Source organism: Pelophylax lessonae (genome assembly GCF_965119305.1).
Source record: "Pelophylax lessonae genome assembly, chromosome: 4".
NCBI lineage: Eukaryota > Metazoa > Chordata > Amphibia > Anura > Ranidae > Pelophylax > Pelophylax lessonae.
In genome coordinates, this window is record NC_138771.1 from 483,805,197 (window position 1) to 483,829,630 (window position 24,434).

Genomic DNA, 24,434 nt, shown 5'->3' on the forward strand with positions numbered 1-24,434 from the left:
CGCAGTTCAGGTAAAAAAAACCCTACTTGTTGTGGCATAAATTATTGCTCCTATTACTGTTATCTCGTGTGAGGTTCTCTACTGCTACCCTTTTTGGGGATACAATATTTGCCTGGTTGATATTATTGTGAGGTTTGACATCACATTGTGATTGCCCTACTTTCACATTTTGGGATGATTTACTTTTTTGAGTGTATCCTATGGAAGGTGTTGCACGGTGGGGGGGAGAAGGGAAAAAAAAGAAGCGTTTTTCTTTTATTTGTATGGTTCTGTCTTATCTGGCTGTGCCAGTGACTAACTGTTACTTTTGTTGTGTAGTACTATGTTTTGTACTGTTTTTATGTGCAAAATCCAAAAATAAATTTCCAAAAAAAACCCCACACCACTCTATTAAAATGAATGGAAAATGCATCAAAAACGTAAAAAAAAAAATGCAAAAGTCACATGTCCTTTTTTCACAGGTGCAAAACACACTGGAAATGTGGTAAAAACGTATATGCATTTTTACTGTGCTTTTGCAACAGAGCAGTGCGAAAGCAGCCCAAAGCTATAGGTATCAGAGCGCTTATATGTGAACAGTCGCCTTTGTAATACATGGGATTTAGGATGTTGAGCATTTTGGAGCTTTGAGGTACAAAACACTCAAGTGTGAATGGGGCCAAACACTAATCCTCATTGTAACCCTCACACTCCTCCTAAAACCCACATACTCATCTTCCCTGCAACCTTAACAGGAGCCTTCTCCATAGGCGAGCACAGGGGGTGTGCCAGGGCACACCTTAACCACTTGCCTACAGTGCACTTTCACCCCCTTCCTGCCCAGACCGATTTTCAGCTTTCAGCGCTCTCACAATTTGACTGAGAATTACTCAGTCATGCAACACTGTACCCATACAAAAATTGTGTCCTTTTTTTCACACAAATAGAGCTTTCTTTTGATGGTATTTGATCAATACTGGGTTTTTTATTTTTTGTGCTATAAATAAAAAAAGACTGAAAATATCGTGAAAAAACGCATTTTTCTTTGTTTCTGTCATAATATTTTGCAAATTAGTCATTTTTCTTCACAAATTTTGGCCAAAATTTATACTGCTACTTATCTTTGGTAAAAATAACCCAAGTAAGTGTATATTATTTGGTCTTTGTGAAAGTTATAGAGTCCACAAGCTATGGTGTGAATCATTGAAAATTGATCACACTTGATCACACCTGATGTACTGAAGGCCTATCTCAATTCTTGAGACACTAAAAAGTCTGGAAAGTACAAATACCCCCCAAATGACCCCTTTTTGGAAAGTAGACATTCCAAGGTATTTAATAAGGGGCATGGTGAGTTTTTTGAAGTTGTAATTTTTTCCCACAATGCTTTGCAAAATAAAAGATTTTTTTTTTTTACAAATTGCCGTATTAACAGGTTATTTCTCTCACACAGCACATGTATACTTGCAACTATACCCCAAAACACATTCTACTACTCCTCCTGAGTATGGCGACACCACATGTGTGAGACTTTTTCACAGCCTGGCCACATACAGAGGCCTAACATCCAAGTAGCAGCGTCCGGCATTCTAGGAGCACAAATTACACATATAATTTCCTGACAACCTATCACACTTTTGAAGGCCCTGGAGCACCAGGACAATGGAAACCCCCATAAAATGACCCCATTTTGGAAAGCAAACAGCCCAACGTATAATTTTTGAGGCATAATGAGTCTTTTGAATATGTCATTTTTTTCCACAAGTTTTTGGAAAATGTGGAAAGAAAATGAAAACACATTTTTTTTACACAAAGCTGTCCATTTATGCAATATTTCTAACACATAGCATGTACATAGCAAAAATTGCACCCCAAAATACATTCTGCTATTCCTCCTGAGTATGGCGATACCACATGTGTAACACTTTTTCACAGCCTGGCCACATACATAGGCCTAACATCCAAGTAGCGCTTTACACAAAGTTGTCCATTTATCCACTTTAAGACTGGGCCTATTTTTGACACTTGGTGTTTACAAGCTAAAATCATTTTTTTTTGCTAGAAAACTACTTGGAACCCCCAAATATTATATATTTTTTTTTAGCAGAGACCCTAGAGAATAAAATGGAGATCGTTGCAATATTTTTTATCACACCATATTTGCGCAGCAGTCTTCCAAATGAGATTTTTTTGAAAAAATTCACTTTTTTTAACTAAAAAATAAGAAAACAGTAAATTTAGCCCAATTTTTTTCCATAATGTGAAAGATAATGTTACGCCGAGTAATTAGATACCCAACATGTCATGCTTCAAAATTGCGCATGCTCACAGAATGGCGCCAAACATTGGTACTTAAAAATCCCCATAGGCAACATTTTAAAAATTTCTGTAGGTTACTAGCTTAGAGTTACAGAGGAGGTCTAGGGCTCAAATTATTGCTTTCGCTCTAACGATCGCGGCGATACCTCACATGTATGGTTTGAACACCGTTTACATATGTGGGCGGGACTTGCGTATGCGTTTGCTTCTGCGCGCGAGCTAACGGGGACAGGGCGCTTTAATTTTTTTTTTTTTTTTTTTCCTATTTATTTTATTTATTATTTTTTTATTTTTACACAGTTTAAAAAAAAAAAATGTTTTGATCATTTTTATTCCTATTACAAGGAATGTAAATATCCCTTGTAATAGAAATAGGCATGACAGGTCCTCTTTATTGTGAGATCTGGGGTCAAAAAGACCTCACACCTCACAACTACACTAAAAAAGAAAAAAAAAAAAAAATTGTTGAAAGAGGAAAAAAAAAAAAGAAAAAAAAAAGCGGCCCTTTAAACCGGTTGCTAGGCAACGTCTTTTGACGTAGCTCCGGTCCTCCAAGACCATAGAGTCGAGTGAGGGCCATCTTGCCCTCACTCGACTTCCTGTCTCTGAGGATCCGGGACCGGATAGTTTTCCCCGCTGCTGGCGGGTCCGGTAAGCTGGGAAAACGTCTGGGATGCGGCAGGAGGGGGGGGGCACCTCTTCCCCTGCACCGTAAGGGTAATTCCGCGGTGAATCCGCCACTGGGATTAGCCTTATCTGAAAGCCGACCGCCCGCCGTTTCAAAAAATACCGGGGTTATGGGGGCTATCTGCTGCCATAACCCCAGTATTTAGCTTTTAATGGCCGACGCATATAGTCGTTAGGCGGTAAGTAAGTGATTGCATGTATATGGGAAACAGGTGACGATGAGTGATGGGGTGACAGGTGACGATGACTGATGGGGTGACAGATGACTAATGGGGTGACAGGTGACGATGACTGATGGGGTGACAGGTGACGATGACTGATGGGGTGACAGGTGACGGTGATTGATGGGGTGACAGGTGACGGGCGATGGTCACTGATGGGTGACAGGTGACGGGCGATGGTGCACGGCGGTACGGATGGCAGTCTCTGGTGACCGGTGAACTTTAGGCTACGTTCACATGTGAGCGTAGCGATCACGGGCAGAATCACTGCGATTCCGCCCGCGATCCAGAAATCATTGCAAATCGCGGGGCGCCTGTGCGTTGCCCGTGATTTGCAATAGCACCCCAAACGCTGTGCGATGTTGCTGCGATTTCCGCCTGCCGAATCGCGGTAACATTGCGCAAACAACCCATGACGCCCCAAAGAAACTCTTGTACCTTTTTTGGGCGTCATGCGTTGTTTGCGCGATGTTACCGTGATTCGGCAGGCGGAAATCGCAGCAACATCGCACAGCGTTTGGGGTGCTATTGCAAATCACGGGCAACGCACAGGTGTCCCGCGATTTGCAATGATTTCCGGATCGCGGGCAGAATCGCGGTGATTCTGCCCGCGATCGCTGCGCTCACATGTGAATGTTATGGGTGTCAATCGCGCGCCTGCCCTGCTTAAAGTGCCGCCGTCATATGACGGCGGCCCAGGATAGTGGTCGCTCCGCTCCGCCGTCATATGACGACGGGCGGGCGGCAAGCGGTTAATCACTATGTTTCATGATGGAGAGTAGGGGAAGGGGCTAGTAAATATGTCATTTACTGGTGCCTAACTTTTCTAAATAAAAACAGAGAACACACTCACTGTGTTCATTCTCAACTGAAGCATAGTAAACCGTGTTTACTATGCTTCAGTTTCTGAATGAACAGGAAGCCGCTCAGCACAGAACGCTTCCTATTCATCCACTGTCCAGTGCAGCTGAGGCTGCAAAGGCAATGTGAGTTTGAGCTTCGGGGTGCACACCCTAATGGAAAAGGCTGTACACACCTATGGCCTTACCTATAGCCCTTACACTGACCCTATCTGTGAGCCTAACGCTAATCCTCCCTGTAACCCTTACATTGAACTTCACTGTAATCCTCCCCCTAACCCGCCACACGGACCTTCCCTGTAACCCTATTACTAACACTCCTGATAACCCTAAAATTAACATGACTGTTACTTTCACACTAACCTCCCTGTAAACCTAACACTTATCCATCCTGTAACCCTCACACTAATCTTCCCTGTAACTCTTACACTGATTTTTAACACGAACACTAGCCCTCCCATTAATACTAACACTCACCTTCGTGTATCCCATACAACTATTTCACTATTTCTTATACCAACTATCCCTGTAACCCTAACACTAATCTCCCTGTAACCCTTACACTAACTACAAATGCATCCCTATGTGTGATTCTTAAATAGTGATGAAAACTGCTGAACACAATAGGTGCATAATTATGCAATTAGCATATTCAACAAGTTCTTATATGTGAAAATAAAAACAGACTTTGTAGCCAAATAACGAGCAATCATTCTTGTATACACAACATGTGAATATACAGAGTACAAAATACAGAACTGTAGTAGACTCAACAATAGTGGCTCAGTAAGTAGCATCTCTGATGACACCCCCTGCGTTCTGTAACCTTGGAGAAGCTTCCAGAAGTAGAGGGTGGAGTTTAGGAGAAGCTGTTTGTATTAACTATATTATTACAAGTATTAATGAAGGCTCCAGCCAATCCCAAGCAAAATGGGCTGGCAGGGGGCAGGCTACCTCATAAATACTTATGAGTCATGCCAGCAGGGGAAGTCGGGTGGAAAATGGAGAAGGAGTACTCAGGAGGCTGTCGGTGGGCCTTGAGTGTGCCCCCTAGTCTGGGGGGTGACCTTGGGCCTGGGGCTCGGGTGCTGGAAGGATCCCCCACAACACACAGAGGAACCCCTTCCTGGAGGCACAGGAACAAGGAGAGGACAGCAGGAGCAGGTTAGCACATCCAGGAGTTCTCTTGAGAAGTCAGCCAGGTGGGCTGGTGAGTGAGCAGTCTGGGAGGACTGTGGAGAGGGAGAGTGTCAGTCTGGGAGGACTGTGGAGAAGTAGCCAAGAAGTCAAGTGGGCATCCCATTGTACCCTTACTCCCCATCCAATAAAATTCCCTCAATAAAATAATAAAACAAAGTGCTGGATTGTTTTCTGACTCTGGGAGACGGTGAAAATTTGGTGTGCCTGGCTGTGCAAGGTGGGGTACTCCAATTCATCTGCAGCTCCTTAGAAGGTGCGCTACATTTGGGGGCTTCCCCTGGGATATCACCCATGGCAACCTGCGCAGCCGTTGCTCCTAGCAACTGAACATTCATTAAGCTGGGGAAATGTGCTTTGTTCCAGGACCACTGAGGGTTAAAACCAGGGGGAAAGACTTATGTGCTCTGCCTTTTTGTGACTGTGTGCTGAACTCAAAGTGTCTCTGCCCATAGAAACCAGTGGGAGCTGCTGTTGAATTAGTTCTGCACCGCAAACCCAGTTGCCCCAACTGTGGCTGGGACTGACTCTTGTACTAAAAATCTGCTATTTAGAACTGTATTATGTGCTGGCAACTGAGGCAACCACAGCTGTCGAACGCGCCCATGGATAAAAAAAGGCCAGTTTAAAGCTGGAAAAAGTGACTGTATACTGCAATGTCCTGCTGAGAACAGTAAAGTGTAATCCAAAATGTCTGCTGTTGCCCATGGTGATTGGGGTAAGCAAGCGGGTACCTGGTGATTAGGGTAAGCAAGGGGTCTATCAGTTGCCCAACCACAGCTAATGCTAAAAACTGTCCTAACCTTGATAACTACAGTGTGACGTTTATTACAGACTTTGCTGTTGCTCATGGCAACCACAGTAAGTGCTTGCTACCACCTGCTCCCAGCTGCTTGGGCACAGTCAGTGCCAAGCGGCATGTCCTGACGGGTTCTGCAAGTGTCAGTATCATTAGTATGCTGCATGTGCCTGCAAACTTCAGTACAGTTAATAAGGAGGTTACAGCCGGGTGCGCGGGAAAAGGCCCACTTAACAGAAATGCGGGCGCCAGCCAGTCTGGAAGCCTGAGGGTGGAGCCATGCCCCAGGGGAGACCCATCAAGCCCTGCTTGCCACAAGAGAGAGAGGAGCAAGATGACGGAAGTTGCACATGTGTACCTAGCATTGACCTTGTTGCCTGATAGAGTTGGGTTCAGGCATGTTCAAGATCCTAGTCCCAACCCACCTGCCAGATCCTGCCAGGATGCTGACACTTTTCACCGCTAATCACAGGCATTGAGACATTTCCTGGTCTGTGCAGCTGCAGACCAGGAAAAGTCTCACTGCCTGTTTTAGCAGTATGAAGTGTCGGCTTCCAGGAAGGATCAGACAGGTGGGTTGGGACTAGGATCCTGAACATGCCTGAGCCCATCTCTATTGCCTGACATGCAGGAACTGACACTGGTGGACACTGGTATCAAGTTGGAGAATTGAGGGGGATTCGTCCTTGGGTTGATCGAGTGGATGGAGAGGCTGTTTCTACTGTGTCATGGGTGCAGAAGACTGACCGCAGTGGTTAGTGCCTGGATCCGGTGCTGTGACTAGGTGTTCACCAGGCTGACACCAAGCGAACAGGAGCCACACAATTACAGTGTGGATCTACGGTCAGGTCTCTGCAAGGAACATCTGCGAAATTCCTGGAAGGCTGGAGCAAGCCTTGAAGTATCTGCTAAAACTGGGGTTGAGTCGGAGACTGGTGACTTCCTTGCAAAAAAAGTGACATCAGGGAAGAAAGTCCAAAGTCTGCCTCGGCCTGCAGCCAGATCGGGGAGCTGGTACCTTCACAGTACTGCCCAGCAGGTGCCAGATGCTGTCCCTGAGATTCCGTCCATGCCCGTTCACCCTGCCAGGCCCTCCTGGAAGGAACCAGTGCTGGAAGACAGCTCATCTTCAGGTAAGCCAGTGGGGAGTGGTAGTGGTGGGTGCATAGACTGGGGGTCGCCCAGACTGCAGGCAGAATTTGGGCCCATGGATGATGAATTTGTGGATTGGTCATTACACAGTAGCTAGGACACAGTAGCTAGGAGGAGGAGTGGGAGATGGGACACTCTCAGGAAAAGGTGGAAGTTTTGTCCGAGTTGTTGGATGTATCAGACCCAGCTGACGGGGCCAAAGGAGCCGTGCAGATCCCAGTCAGTGTAAGGCAGAAATTCCTGAACAGACCCTCTACCACCCAGACCAAAGCTGCTGAGTACAGGCAGTGGGTAGTGGGGTCACCTAAAGCCAAGAGAACTGCCAAGGTTTTCCAGATTCCAACGTGAGGTGCAGCGAAGAACAGCTCTGGAGTAGGGTCTGGACTATCTGTTTGTCCCTCAAATCATCATGGATATCATCGAGGACTCTTGGGAAGAATGGGAGGATGACATGGTGGGAATACATGCATTTCCCCAAGCCCTTGCGGGGACTGCATTGTGACCAAGCCTGGATCCGGTTCTCAGACATTCGACAGGAATGGCGGCTGGGGAGAGCTATCTACAAAGGTGGTGGTGGTTGTTAAAGCAGGACAGCCCACCAAGAGCCACTCTGTCGCTGTTGGAGGAGCTGATGGCAACCTAAAGAGACTGCCAAATCCTCAATATTACCTGTGAATGACTGATGTGGAAGTGTTCAGCTCACAGGTAAAAATTTACATGGACTAGGCCGCCCTGACATCCTGACCTGTTCCAGATGGATGTTCTGTTCCCGTTGAAGAACTTTGGATGAGGCCTAATATCCTACTTACTGCTTTGCTAAACTTGGAGGGGCTCCTCCTACCAGAGACTCTAAAAAAAAAATGTGTCGCGGTTTGTTTATTTTTGCCAGCAGGCCTAACCCCCTGCTGACAGACTGTACAGTTAGATAGTGAGTTAGTGGTAGGAAGGTGTTTTTCTCTTCTACAGGTATCGTTGAGGGTGGCTGTTTACCCTGCTCCTGATGGGCTCAACATTTTCCAGCTTGCTGGAAGAGTTTCCCTCTAGGGGGAGGTGCTACAGTTTAAACTTTTGTGTAGGCTTAACATGTAATCAGTTGTGTGCAATCACAGCTGATCACAGAATAACTAGGAAGTGCCAGTTATCGGCATTCCTCTATTCACACTGAAAGGGCATGAGTAGAGGAGAGCCGATAAGCAGCTCTCCTGACAGGGGGGATCTGCACAGACAACCAGTGCAGTGATCATCAGTGCAGCCCCATCAGCGATGCCCACCAGTAATACCCATTACCAGTGTGGCCCACCAGCGATGCCAATCAGTGTCCATCAGGGATGCCTGTCAGTGCCCATCAGTGATGCCTGTCAGTGCCTATCAGTGCTGTCTATCAGTGCCCATAAAGGCTGCCCATCAGTACCACCCATCAGTGCCGCCTATTAGTGCTGCATATCAGTGTCCATCAGCAGCGCTGCTAATAGAAATCGCAGGACCCCGCACAGACTACCTGACAGGGCCCCCAAAGGAAAATATTAAAGCTATATTTTGCTAAAAATACAATAAAATCATTATTAGAAGACACAAATACTACATAACTCAACTCAGCTCCAGGATCAGAGATACAGAGGGAGAGAAACAAAGTTACAGAAATAACAAACTTAGAAACAGAGCTAACATTAAAGCCAGCGCTGGAAGGGGGGGCTGCACAGGGAAGGGGATTAGTGAGGAACGACTGTCTCTTCTCAGCAGAAAAAAGCTTATCTCAGCAGATAAAAGCTGGCAGCAGGGAGAGGGGGAGAGACCAGCTTTCAGCTACTAAGAGTTCTACAATTGTCATCCATCACTAATCCCCCTCCCTGTGTGGGCCCCCCTGTGTGCTCAGGCCCCCCTACAAAAGGAGCGGTGGTCCCCCCTATCAGCAGCCCTGCCCATCAGTGCTGCATATCAGTGCCTGCTCATCAGTGCCCATCAGTGCCACCTCGTTAGTACTGCCTCATCAGTGCCCATCAGTGCAGCCTCATCAGTAAACATCAGTGAAAGAGAAAATGTACTTATTTACAAAATTTTATAACAGAAACGAAGAAAAACGTTTTTTTATTGTTTTTTTTTAACTTTCTGTATTTTTTACTTTGTTTAGCAAAAAAAAAAAAAACAACAAATGGTATAAATGTTGTTTGGGTAGAGTGATGCATGACCGTGCAAATGTAATTCAAAGTGCTGAAAGCTGAAAACTGGCCTGAGCAGGAAGTGGGTAAAAGTGCCCTGTATTAAAGTGGTTAAGTTAGCTGCAGGAACCTGTAGCTGGGAGGTGTATATATTTTTGATTTATAGTGTACATATGTGTATGGAAAAAAATTGTCTATTTTTGATACGTGTTAAATAATTTGTACATAGCCCATTCCAGGTTTGTTTCCCTTTTCCCTTTGACTGTACTGGGTGCAGGAGCCACGAGGACAGGTTGTTGTTTAGGTGAGGGTGAGTGTAGCACCCTCTAGTGTGCTAGATTAGGTGTACATAGTTAGTTGTCAGTGTAGGAAAATTTGGCCTGGCTAAGACCCAGGTTTGGGTTATATCTGGGTCAGGGATGAGTGACTCAGGGAGGCTGGAAGACACAGCACCTCTGGTGACTCCCCCTGCTTTCTGGAACCTTGGAGAAGCTTCCAGAAGTAGAGGGTGGAATCTAGGAGGCGCTGCTTGGAGTATTATTGAGGGCCCAGCCAATCCCAAGCAAAATGGGCTGGCAGGTCACCTCATAAGGTGTAAGATGGAGAAGGAGTGCTGAGGAGGCTGTTGGTGGCCCTTGAGTGTGCCCCCCTAGTCTGGAGGGGTGACCTCAGGCCTGAGGTTCGGGTCTGGGAGGACTGTGGAGAGAGAGTGTCAGTGTGGGAGGACTGTGGAGAAGTAGCCAGGAGGGTTAGTGAAAGGGGCAGCTGCAGTCAGGTGGGCTGGCAGTGCCTGAAGATGGGGTGCTGATATCAGTAGCCACATGTATTAAAGCTGGACACTAACTCTTTGCTACACATTTAAAGGGGCCTCAGGTTCCTGCCTACAACTGGCGGTTGCTATATTCTGACTGAGTGCTTTGTCATATTCACAAACAGTATGCCGGTTTGAGTTGTGCATGCAAGTGTGCTGGAGGAAGTGAGGAGTGTGCATATATATATCGAGTAATGCAACGACATGGTAGGAGGTGGTCAGTATAACAACATCTCATATATGAGATGCCAATGGCAGATGTTGTACCTGCTGTTTGAATCCCAGATGTTTCTTCAGCCCATCCAACTTGAATCTGACGTGTCTTCCAGTTGGTTCTTCATCTTCAGACTCCTCATCAATGGATTCTTCCTTGTCCTGCTCTCCAGCTGCCTGTCCACTAAGGACCGGGCTGGGAATCTGCAGTGATTCAATCTTTTTGTGTTTTATTAATATTTTATCTTTTAAAGCCTAAAGCAAAAGAAAACAAATATTAATAATCAGAGCTGCTCATGGATATAGCTCATAGTTCCGCAGGGGAGGGGCTTATTGACTCCTAGGACATTAAAGAGAAAATGTAATCCAATAGTAAAAGATGATATTATGTTGAAAACCAGTTATCACTATGCTTCCCTCTCTCTGTAGTTCAAAAACTCTTGTGCATTCTAGAACCCAACACATTCATAAATTCTGTGTTATTGTGATTGATCTCCACTTTATCCTGCCACCTGTCAGCTCGCCATACATACAGCTGGATAGGAAGGATGCTTTTGCATCATGGGAGCCAAACACTTCCTTCCTTATGCAGGCCTTTTTAGCTGTGGGAGGAGAGGCCACACACAGTTGGAAAAATGTATATCCTTATGCCTCATCCTTATGTACACACGATCAGATAATCGGAAAAGAAAAAAAACGTTTTCAAATTGATCGCAAGATAATCTGATTATTAGTATACAGCTTTCGACAGCCGATCACGACAGTTCGTCCAACAATATCCGAAGGGACGAACACGAAAACTTTTCTTGTACGATAGCATAGCAAACGACAATCATTTAATCAGTACAGTATGCGTTCGCTAAAAATCGATAGACAAAGACCATGCATAATCAGAAACACGAAAATAACCCGGAAAGAGATGAGAGAACTAGGGATGATCGAACTTTTGAAAAGTTTGGTTCGACCAGAACAACCGAATTTACCGAAAGTTCGGTTCGGATTCCAGAACCCCATTGAAATCAATGTGACCTGAACTTCTGGAGTCAAAAAACACAATTTTGAAGCCCTAAAACCCAATAAATGCCCCTAAAAAGTGCCTAGGGTTCTGGGTCATGCCCCAGGGACTATGAATCAGGCAAAAAAAAAGTTCTAAAAAAATGGTCGTTTTTGATAGAGAGACAATTACTGAAAAAATTATTGAAAAAAAAAAAAGAGATTTCTTTGGATTTACTGTCTGGGGGGTCTAAAAAGTGTACCTGTGAAGTTTCAGCTCCGTAGCATGTCCAGAACCAGAAAAAAAACTGATTATTTTAATTAGAATTTCAGTAGCGCAGGAATGGTGTTACCCTCCTTTCACACCTGGGCGTTTTTCAGGCTTTTTTTTGGGCGTTTTTTGAAGGCGTTTGGAGGCAGGCATGACATCTGAACTTCTGTATAGGGGTATATATATATATATATATATATATATATATATATATATATATATATATGTGTGTGTATATATATATATATATGTGTGTTTATATATATATATATATATATATATATATATATATATATATATATATATATATATGTGTGTATATCCCTAACCCAGAATCTGCATAGTGGGGTCACCCTGGCATGGCAGAGTCAGTTCACACTAAACTACACTACGGTCACCCTGACATGGCAGAGTCAGTTCACACTAAACTACATTACGGGCACCCTGACATGGCAGAGTCAGTTCACACTAAACTACACTATGGTCACCCTGGCATGGCAGAGTCAGTTCACCCTAAACTACTCTACGGTCACCCTGACATGGCAGAGTCAGTTCACACTAAACTACACTACGGTCACCCTGACATGGCAGAGTCAGGTCACCTAAACTACACTACGGTCACCCTGACACCTTTAACTATCCCTACAAAAACTAGATTGTTGAATCTAACTATAGTGGTATATAGTACCCTAACTACACTGCATATCCCTTTCCTCACACTAAAAGCAGCAGGAGAAACACAAATGCCGCAAAAAGTTCGGAATTCGGCCGATTTTCGAACACCCAATGTTCGGGTCGAACCGATGGTCGAACCGAACCGTTCGATCATCCCTAGAGAGAACGTAAACAATGTTCGAACCGCAAAACATTCGACCAGAAAATCATTTGCAATGTCTCTCAACGTTCGGTCAGTACTTTTTAAATACAGCAATCATGATAAAGGGGTCACACGTATATGACATTACTTCAGAAAAGGTAGCTACGCAAACAGGAAGCTTTTCTAGAATTGTACGAAAAAATCATACGTTTAGTACGCATTGTTAAATTCAATACTAGTATCATGCAACAAAATGCAAACGATAAGTCGTCCGATTATCTGATCATGTGTACAAATGCATTGCAAGTATGCCTGGCAGGTGGAGAGATGGATGTCATCATATACTGTATATATACATATATTGAGTAATACAAGGATATGGTCAGGAGATGGCCTGTGTTAACAACACCTCATATATGAGATGCAGTCAGCCAATGGAAGATGTTCTACCTGCTGTTTGGATCTCAGACATTTCTTCAGCTTATTCAGCTTGAATCTGACATGTTTCCCAGATGGTTCTTCATCTTCAGACTCCTCAACAGTGGATTCTTCCTCATCCTGCTCTCCAGCTGCCTGTCCTCTGAGGATAGGGCGGGGAATCTGCGCTGGTTCAATCTTCTTGTGTTTTATTAATATTTTACCTTTAAGAGCCTAAAGCAAAATAAAACAATTATTAATAATCAGAGCTGCTCATGGATATAGCTCATAGTTCAGCAGGGGAGGGGCTTATTCACTCCTAGGACGTTAAAGAGAAAATGTACTTCAGTAGTAAAAGATGATATTATGTTGAAAACCAGTTATCACTCTGCCTCCCTCTCTCTGTAGTGTAACAACTATTGTGCATTCCAGAACCCAACACCCTCATAAATTCTGATTGATCGCCACTTTATCCTGCCACCTGCCAGCTCGCCATACATACAGCTAGGTAGGACGGGTGCCATTGTATCATGGGGCCAAATGTTTCCTTCCTTAAGCAGGCCTTTTTTAGCAATGGGTGGAAAAGCTACACACAGTAGGAAAAATACAGGGCTTTTGTTTTTAAAGAATAGGTGCAGGAACTCCCTCCTACTGAGTCACCCCTTTTCTCTACCACTATCCACCTCTGAGCACTGTTCCTTGGTTTCCCTGCCCACCTCCCAGTTTTGCCCTTTATATAGAACCAAGTATAATTTTTGGTGCCAAGTAATTTGTATGGAATTTGTTAAAAATAACAAAAAAAAAAGTAGTAAAATAGACCCCCTGCAGCCACAAAAGACCCTCAGCAACAATAGATCCCAAGCAACAGATCTCCCAACTGCCAGCATCAATAGACCCTGCAGTAGCCAGCAATAATAGGCCCCTCCCTCAACAGTAGATCTCTCCCAGCAACAACTGCCCCCCCCCCAAGAAACATAAGACTCACCCCTGGCAACAATGGATACCCCAACAGCAACACTGGACTTCTCTAGCAACAACAGACCCCCCCCCTGCAAAATTAGATCCCCTGCAGCTACAAGAGATCCCCCCACAGCCAGTATCAGTAGACACTTCAGCACACCAAGGCATTCCTTGCCAATGGAAAAATGTATATCCTTACAAGTGTGCCTGGCAGGTTGAGCGATGGGTGTCATCACACATCTATCAGAGGATGGATAATTCTATTATCTTCTAGAATTCTGGAGCAGCAGCCTTAAGCTGTAAAAACGCCTGACACTGCTAAAGGCAGCATACAGAGTTAGGCCACGTCAGACGTTTTTAAACTGTAGTAGTTGGATTCGAGGTTGAAAATAGAAGAGGGCAGAGAAAGGCTGCTAAACACTAACGCTACTAAACGTGGCTAAAACGTGCATTAACGCCAATACAAAACGCTCCTAAAAGCACGTTTTTACAGCTGCTTTTTCCTGGCGTCAGAACTGGCTTTGCAGCTCGCTTTATCAAACACCCTGTGTGCATGAGGCCTTGTAAGGCCCCTTTCACACTATCCGTCCGTCGGACAGATTCAGTTTTTCTCAGCAGGGGATCGAGCCGCCGATCCCCCGCTGAGCAGGAGGATGACAGCTGTGTCTCCGCGCTGTGTGCGGAGACACAGCTGTCAGTTCCCCATGCATCTCTATGGGGGAAATCGGATGGGAACGGATCGTCAGTCCGTTCTCATCCCATTCCATCCGCTGGACGCATGGAAAATAGGGTTTCCATCTGTCCAGATTTGACGGATCGGATGTCAGCGGACATGTCTCCGCTGACATCCGATCCCCCATAGAGATGCATGGGGGGACCGTTCAGATCCGCCAAAAAAACGGACAGGTGGATCTGAACGGTCCGCCTGTGTGAAAGGGGCCTAAGTGCAGTTAGTACTTGGTGGTGTTCTAATTTTGGAAGTGAACAGGTTGTTCCTCCCAAAACTGAACTTGCTTATTGTTTTAGTAAGCTTTTGGATTTGTCAGAGAAGTGAGTTGCTGGAAATATTGTGTGCAGTCTCCTGCCAGTCTGCTGAATGGTAATTACTGGCCCTCCACACACAATGAGTGCACTCAGGAGTGAAGTGGCAGAGATAAGTGTTGAGGGGGATTATCGCTCTCCAGACGGTGGATATCTGTCAGCTGCAGGTGGAGCAACTAATTACCTGGAGAGGGCCAAGGAGTCATCAGGATGGAAGCAGAGAGTCCGCCAGTGCCGGGAGATGAACAGTTCACATCCAGCATTGCTTTCCTCATAATAGATAGTGAGAATTGTGTGTGATACCTACAACCCACCATTCATTTTAGAATTGTACGACAATGGTACCTCCACCCAGAACTGAGGTTTTAGAATTGGGTGGATGCTGGGGGGGCAAAGACCACATTACAATCCCTTATATCCATACTGTACTGGTGAGAGTAATAACAATGTTAATGATCTCTAATTGAGGACCCTTCTGAGCATGGACAGGCATGTCAGTACAGTGGACAGACATAACAGCGTCTCTCACTGTGATATCGCTTCTCAGGAAACCAATTTACAGCCTGTCCAGCGTCTCTGGCCGAAAGGACTGCAGATTGTCTCCCCGAAATGCTGTTTCATGTTCACTTTTAAGGAACAACTCCAGAAAACAAATCTGTGGATACGTTTCATCTCACTTTATTATACATTTTCTATAATCCAATGTAGCCACATTATAGCTTTTTACAGTGCTCCTGGGCATGCGTGCCACATCTTGTCACATGTCCCTGTGCTATGTAGTATTAGGTGGAGTTAGAACAAGAGTGGGACATTAAACTGAATATTTATTTTTAGGTTTTATTTTATAGTTTCTGGTCACCCAGCACATATGCCATATATATATTTGTGCAGTTGCCATCCTATGTATACTTTGTAGACAACCTTTGATACAATGTTACTCTGTTCCATATATGCTCTTGTCTTGGTGTCTAGGTATATAAATATATATATATATTTTTTTTTATTCTAATATTTATTATTCTTAAGAATATTCTTAATATTCTTTATTATTCTTAATATTAATATTTATTTATTCTTTCTTTTTATTATTATGGGAGTATCCCTTGTGTGTATATTTAACATATATACATTGTATTTTTATACTGTATATGTTGTTGTATGTTTTTGATTAAAGTAATTTATATGCTTTTATGTATGTTTTTGTATGTTTTGTATGTTTTTTAGCTGGAGTCATCTGACAGCCAATCAAAAATGGGTTGTAGCCCATTTGGGTGTGCACTTAAAGCAGGGTTCCACTCATTTTTGTGTTTATTAAAAGTCAGCAGCTACAAAAACTGTAGCTGCTGACATTTAATAAACACATACTCACCTGTCCCACGATCCAGAGACGCAGCCTCCCGAAGCCTCGATTCTCTCCCTCTCCTCTCAGCGACGCCGGCATCTCTAGTGTGGGCACCCGGCTGTGACAGCTTGCGGCTTCACAGCCGGGTGCGCGCTGTCCATGCACGAGTCGCGCTGCGTGGTTTGAATGGCCGGGCAATCTTCTGTGTCCCAAAAGATTGCAGGGAGGGAGGGGGAGAGGAGAACTTCCGCTCGAGCTGCCTAGGCGGCCCCAGCGGAAGTGGGAGCAGGTACCTGACATATCTAGGTACCCGCTCTCCCCCCAAAAAAAATGACATGCCAAATGTGGCATGTCATGGGGTCAGCAGTATTTAAAGTGGAAGTTCCTCTTTTTGGTGGAACTCCGCTTTAAGTTGTGGACTGCCAGATGCTCCTATTTTAGTGAACAAGCACTTTGAAAGTGTGAAACGTGTCTATCTCAGTATCCTGTGTACCTTTGTGGTGTGCGGCAGATTTCTCTATTTTTTAAGTATCATTTTTATTTTGATAACTAAAGTGCAAATTTTTAGTCTCCAGTTAACATCAGATTCTTCTCTGGTAGGGGAGAAAAAAAAAGAACAATATGGTGTAGATAAAACCACTTTTTTGAAGGCTGGTTTACACTAGTGCAATGCTCAGACATCGCACAAGATTTGCATATACAAAATATATGGCTGAATTTGCATCACATTTTAACCAAACTCGTGCAGGAACCTTTTTTTGTTCACACATATGCAATCCGATTCTGCAAAACACGCTGTGTTTTTCAAACTGATTGCGAGGTGCCGTTAACTATTCGCATAAACATTTGCCGTAAACTTGCTGCGTATTCACACCACATCTAGTGTGAATCGGCCCTGAAGGAGATCTCTGCCTGTCACTAAATAAATATTTTTTTTTATATTAGGAAAAGCTTTATTGAACATCATAAAACATTTCAGTGTAAAGACATGTGATAACATAAATTGCCAACAATATGTCAGATACCAAGACATAGTGACTTCCCTGTATACCTTCCCTAGGACTCAGACCTGCCGTTTCCAGTCACGGTGCCCACAACTTCTCAAACTTGCCCATGCAGCCTCTGTGTAGGTATATGTAAGGCTCACAAAGGAGAGAATCCCCCATATGAGTCACCTAGATCTTAAGTGAGGGTGGATCTGAGGATTTCCATAACCATAGAATTAATTTGCGAGCCTGAAATAAAGGTCTGGTTAAGGCCCCTCTCACCATCTTCTCCAGAATCGCTTCACCAAGAATACCTAGCAAACAACATAACGGAGCGACAGGCACTTTGGTTTAAAAAACTATATTAAGAGGGGACAGTGGCAGTGGCAACGGCGGAGGAGATGAACGAGATCCCTATTTGCTCTTCTACATCTACCACATAGAAATAAATCTTTTTAGCAGGATCAGCTAAGGTATTACCATTAATATAAAATTGGTAGAACTCTGAACTACTATGCTCCTCTTTTTGGGTTGCTTTTACTATGTTGCTGTAAATAGCCTCTACTGTGAGCAGAGCTTAAAGTGTTACTAAACCCAGAACCTGCATTCACTATATCTGGTCTACCGGAGTACACAGAACATGAAAATGCAGTTATTTTAGTAAATATAATATAAACTGCTAAATACATTTTCTCATCAGCAGTATATAGCAGCCTTGTGACTTGCGTCAGTCTCTGCTTAAAGCTTGTAGGAGGAGTTCTCAGTCTCCCCTGGTCCTCTGTCTGGAGAGTGCTAATTGGCTCTGTGCTGATCACATGCACCTTCCAAAGAAAAAAAAACTCTCCAGCAATACACACCAAACTGAGCATGTGCAGCCTGACTCCTAATGCTCTGTTCTATCATGAGATGGGTTGGAGTCCAGTGGCGGCACGTGCATAGGGGGCGCCAGAGCGCCGCCCCCCCCCCCCCTCTAAAAAAAAAGAAAAAAAAAATAGAAAAAAAAAAATCGTGTTCGCAGGCCTATGCGCTGGGCCTGGTGACTATGGGGGGGGGGGGGTTACGACCCAGAAGAGGCGCCGATTGGCTGCCTTCTGGGGGCGTAATCTGGGCGCAGGAAAAAGCGCTGAGCCACCCCCACCTTCGTGATATCCTGGCTATGCGCTGGGCCTGGTGGCTGTGGGGGGGGGTGGGGTTTACGACCCAGAAGAGGCGCCGATTGGCTGCCTTCTGGGGGCGTAACCTGGGCGCAGGAAAAAGCGCTGAGCCACCCCCACCTTCGTGATATCCTGGCTGTGATTGGTCCAGTCTCCAGCCTGGACCAATCATCATCCAGGACATCGCTGACTCGCAATGGGGGCGGTGCCGGTGCGTGCGTCAGTCACGCACCGTCACGGCCCGATCTCCTTCCCGCCGCCCGGACCGGAAGACAGAAGACTGAAGACTGAAGAGGAGGACGTCCACGGCGCTTCTCGTCTCGGTTCCCGGAATCCCGCCATCCCGCCGCCGTCAGAAGGTAAGTGATTGAAGCCGACCTGTGCCCTCACCTGTGCCATGCCTATGCCATCACCTGTGCCATGCCTATGCCATCACCTGTGCCATGCCTATGCCATCACTTGTGCCATGCCTATGCCATCACCTGTGCCATGCCTATGCCATCACCTGTGCCATGCCTATACCATCACCTGTGCCATGCCTGTGCCATGCCTATACCATCACCTGTGCCATGCCTATACCATCACCTGTGCCATCACCTGTGCCATGCCTGTGCCATGCCTATACAATCACCTGTGCCATGCCTATACCATCACCTGTGCCATGCCTATACCATCACCTGTGCCATACCTGTGCCATCACCTGTGCCATGCCTGTGCCATGCCTATACCATCACCTGTGCCATGCCTTTGCCATGCCTATACCATCACCTGTGCCATGCCTATACCATCACCTGTGCCATGCCTGTGCCATCACCTGTGCCATGCCTGTACCATCACCTGTGCCATGCCTATACCATCACCTGTGCCATGCCTGTACCATGACCTCAAAGTCATGCAATTTTTTTACCGCGTTTTTTGCCGCGAAACAATACCTATTACATTTTTCTTTTTGCGCCCCCCCAAAAATTTTGAGCACCAGCCGCCACTGTTGGAGTCAGTTAGAGAAGAGGAGGATCAGAGAGACAAGATCACACAGCTTTTATACACAATGCAGAGGATTAACCTCTTTGCTTCCACAGTGAGAATGCCAAGCATGCTTTACTCCAAGGGTGTCCAACCTTTTGGCTTCTCTGGGCCACATTGAGTGTAGAGAAATTTTCTCGGGCCGCATATAAAATATATGCTATAGTTAAGGTACATAAGTAATAAAATGCCGCCGCGCCCCCCCCCCCCCCCCACCGCACTTATTTAACAAAACTAGAGGATGATCAAATGAAATGGAATCAGTTTACAGAGGTTTACTTGTTCTGAGAGATATTAAAGGAACACTCTAACCACCATGACCACTTCAGTGATTTGAAGTGGTCATGGTGGTAGGAGTCAGAAACACTGCACATGCTCACCTCCCCTCCCTCCCCTCCGAGGCAGCCTCTGCCTACTGTTAGTTGGAAGCCACTGTGGCCATGCCCCCGACCCGACTTCCTTCCTCCCCAGCAAAAAATAAAATTGTCAAGGGTCAGTGGGCCGCATTGCCTGCGGTTCTGGGTCGCATGCGGCCCCCGGGCCGCATGTTGGACATGCCTGCTTTACTCCACATACAGAATGATTTTTCTGTTGTAAGTTTAGTAAAACTTTAAATTACACACACAGCTGATGTGATCTGAGTGATCAGAGGAAACCCTACCCTCCAAATTTCACAGATCGTGAGCAAACAATACTGTGGTTTCTCCATAAGCATGCAAGAAGTCTAATAAATATCAGAATCCTGCAAGAAGCTCAAATTATAAAATGCATGTTTCTGAAAACGCAATGTTGATAAAATAAAGACATAAAACAGTTTATAAACGTACAAAATTCTAAAAACTATTTTAAAACTGACCAAAAACCATCATATTTCCCTTCCAGATGCTTACCCATACCGAATATTTTTTTTAGTGGTGAGAGCCAATAAGAGCTGAGGATAGCAGTCACTTGACTGAAAAAAATTATCTTTATGGTACAATGACCTAAATGAGGGAAGAGACGGCTGAACTTCTGTTTTGTATAAAGTTATATCTATCTATATTTTTTAGCTGAAATTTTTATGTTTTAGCTGTTTATGGTGTCAGCTAACTAACATCACCTGTCGAACAACTACAGGGGGCAGTGGTGTTACAACTTTGTGCCTCTCACATGTGCAACTCCTGTACGTCACTCACCTCGGGGGACGGCAGGACTTCAGATGACGGATCGGTACTGGCGGTTCTCAGCAGTCTGTCTCCAAGGATGGTGATTAAGTGATTGGCCAGGACTTCCTGCTGCTGCCAGGAACAATGGTCCTCCAGGGACAACACCAGCGGATACTGCGATGTCTGACGAAAGAAGATGGTTAATTGTATTGGGATCTGAGAGTTGTCAAACATTTATTATCATGATTAATGAGCCGCCTGTCAGAAGAATTCTGAGCTCAGAGCCTGGACCATCTCTAGTACTGATCTGTATGTGACATGTCTAAAGAAACATTCAGGATACAGCAACACTGGAATTCCTTCTGCTATAAGAGAGATCTACAACAAGTATGAATCACAAATATCCTTACCACGATTAACTACAATAAAGCCCAGTTGATGTCCCCACCCAGTTCATCTCTTTATAGTCCTGTACCCCACATGTTGTAATGTAAAGTTGATATTTACTTGGAAATACCATTTTCTGCTAGCAAAAATGCTTCTTCCTGCCCTCCCCTTCCAATGTTCTGCGTTGGCAGAGTGACAGCCCACGCCCCTTATGACATCTGCCATCCTGCAGTCCTGTATCCCATCCTGTATTTTCCTATTAGATGGCACAAACATGTTTAGACTGCTGTACCAGGGAAGTGGAGGTGAGCATATGGAGATGGAGGACAGTAGCACAAAGTCTGTCTGACTGCATTTCTGTGACTCCAAGGAAAGCTCATGCTAAGGAAGTTCTGTACAATGATGTTGCATTTTTATTTCAGGGGAGATTTCAAAGGAGAGAACTGTTCAGAGACAGTGGCAAAATGTAATCTAAAGTACACTTTGACTTTAGCAATAATTACTACATTAAAATGTAGGAGGGAAATACCGTTTGACATTATTGACACCGCATCCAAAAGGAATATAAGAAACAAAAACAAAGAAAATATTTCAGGTGCCAAAGTTAATCTTGAGAAAAAGTAAAGTGCAAAACCTTTATAAAAATATCCAAAGCTTTTCTTATTAACATCAATAATTAAAAACTATATAGCATAAAAACATATGTTGTAAATAAATCTGGGGTCACTGCAACTATGACCACTCAGAGGAATGCTTATTCTGTACTGCCCAGCTAGCGTAAATGTAATAATGGGTTTACAGAGATCAACATATGTAGACAGGGCAGGAATACAGGATATAGTCATTGGTCTTAACGCAGTTCGCCATAAATTAGCTTCATCAGGAGACATATCCATAACCGATGTGATGAATTTACAACACTGCATCTGATCAAAAAGGATATCCCAAGTCACCCAAGAGTAAAGAGGCGTGGTGAAGTGTGGGCAGCAATATGAAGCCCTCAAAAACCAGCCCAGGTATCTGCTTCAAATAAAGTGGAGTCACAGATTGTAAGAGGTAAGTTAATTTCTTATGCCAACACATATAAAGTGCTGTGGAGTTATGGCGAGTGCTCCAGATCAATCAAGGTGTATCCAGAGATGCCGGTCCTATTAAGACAGATGTGCTCCAACTGAGAAAGGGATGGAGAACTCAATTTGTAATCATTGATGTTAATAATAAAAACTTTGGATATTTTTATGGAGGTTATGTACTTCCCTTTTTCTTGAGATTAACTTTGGCACCTGAAAGTATGTTTTTTTTCTTCATTTTTGTTTCCAATTATTAGCACATTAATTTTGTAATTGTGTTTTTCCAATTAACAAACTTACTATAAAGGCATGCTTGTCAATGACATAGACGACTGATTTAAAAAAAATTTTGCTGGTAAGAGTTCTTCCGTGATAGACTATTGGTTCACCTTTGGCTCCATCAAAGCAATCAATCTCCAGACAACGGCAACCACGCAGCAGAGCACTGGAAGAGAAGGGCAGTGGGGCTCATTATCCATAATGACAATATGTGAGTGCTGGTATCACTTTTTTCATGTAGGTCTCCGTCCTTCAGTTTCCAAAACAAGTCTGTTGTGTCCAGTGTGTTTGTTTTAGTCTTGATGGCTTGCAGTATTGGTTATATATATTTTTTTGTATTATTTTTGTTGCTGATCTATCTCAACATAGATGTGACTTGAAGTGATCGTGCTATTGGTGTATAACAGAGGTTGTATAGTTGGAGTTTATGGTAAGGATGAATACAAGGGCTAGGTAAATTCTAGAGCTGACTTTGTGTAGACAGTAGGCGGGGATTGAACTGAATTCTAGGGTAGATTTTGGTGTTTGGGGTTAGGATGAATTCAGGATTTAAACTTTAGTGTTGAAGTAAAGTTGACTTTTAGTGTTAGATTTTGGTGTTTGGTTTAGGGGCTAGTTTGAATCTTTAGGCTGGAATTTGGTGTTTAGGTTTTGGGTTGTGTTGAACTCTAAAGGTAAATTTTGGTATTTAGATTCAGGTTTAGATTGAGTTCCAGGGTTAGATTTGGTGTTAGGGTTATTGGGTTAGGTTCAAGGGTTGGACCTTAGTATTAGGCTTAGGAGCTAGACTCTTGGGATTGGATAAAGGATAAGGCAATAGATAGAGGCATTATATAAAAACCCAACAGCAAAAGTCAAGATAAACAGGGGATTGTCAGAAAGCTTTAAGATGAGCAACGGCACGAGACAAGGGTGTCCCCTCTCTCCCCTTTTGTTCATCTTAGCTTTAGAACCTCTTATGGCAAAGATAAGACAAAATAGATATATAAGTGGAGTGAAGGTTGAACAAGAAGATCACAAGGTCGCAGCATATGCAGACGATCTGCTGTTTTACATTACTAACCCTAGGATCACCCTCCCAAATATCCAAAAAGAGTTAAAAGAATATGGAAAACTATCCAATTTTAAAATAAATCCAGTAAAATCTGAAATCCTTAAAATAAGCTTAAACACCAGAGAAGAACAGGCCTTAAAATCCCACTTCCCATATACCTGGGCAAAATCCAAATTAAAGTATTTAGGGATATACATAACGCCACAAAAAAGAAAAATTATACAGAGCTAAGTATATAGCTCTATTAAATTAAATAAAAACAGATATAGGGAAGAGGTCCAACAATCAAATTTCCTGGGTAGGGAGAATGAATGTGGTCAAGATGTTCTTGTTGCCCAAGATTCTGTACAAGTTTTCCTTACTACCAGTAGACATCCCTCCCTCTTCAAAACAATGAAAACCATGATAATTAAATAAATCTGGCAGCGGGAAAAACCCAGAGTGCAATATTCGGTCCTTACAAGAAGAAAAACACAGGGAGGGTTACCAACACCAGACATAGGGAGGTATTATAGGGCAGTCATTATCACACAAATGATTGAATAGACAAAAGAGGTAACAGGGAAAGGATGGGTAGAAATAGAATGTGCACAAAATAATACACAACTACACAAGACAATATGGATTCCACCAAAATATAGAGAATCACAAGGAGCACATGAATTGACAAAAGCGGTGTATAAAATATGGGATGGGGTTAATAAACAATTAAATTGGGAATATATTTCCCCGATGATATCACTTAATGGCACAAAATATTTCCCACCAGGGAATGAGGAAAAATTTGGAAACTGGATAGGAAACACGCAATTAAAAGATATTGTACACAATGGGGGTATTAAGACACTTCAAGATTTAAAATTAACCACTTGCCTACTGTGCACTTAAACACCCTTCCCATCCAGGCCAATTTTCAGCTTTCAGCGCTCTCACACTTTGAATGACAATTGCGCGGTCATGCTACACTGTACCCATATGAAATTTTTATCATTTTTTTCACACAAACAGAGCTTTCTTTTGGTGGTATTTAATCATCTCTGGGTTTTTTATTTTTTACAAAAAAAAAGAAAAAAGACAGAAAATTTTGAAAAAAAAAAAAAA

General features: G+C 43.9%; 1 protein-coding gene across 1 annotated transcript in view; it reads right to left on the reverse strand.

Moving 5' to 3' along the window:
* The window catches only part of PLCZ1 (phospholipase C zeta 1), a gene marked incomplete at its 5' end in the record, with an annotated part of 72,493 nt that overhangs the window by 34,261 nt on the left and 13,798 nt on the right, over nt 1–24,434 (reverse strand). The window contains 3 exons of the mRNA XM_082253633.1: nt 12,926–13,126; nt 20,574–20,726; nt 22,301–22,445. Of these exons, the coding sequence (XP_082109759.1) occupies nt 12,926–13,126; nt 20,574–20,726; nt 22,301–22,445 (499 nt within the window). The remainder of the gene's footprint in view (nt 1–12,925; nt 13,127–20,573; nt 20,727–22,300; nt 22,446–24,434) is intronic.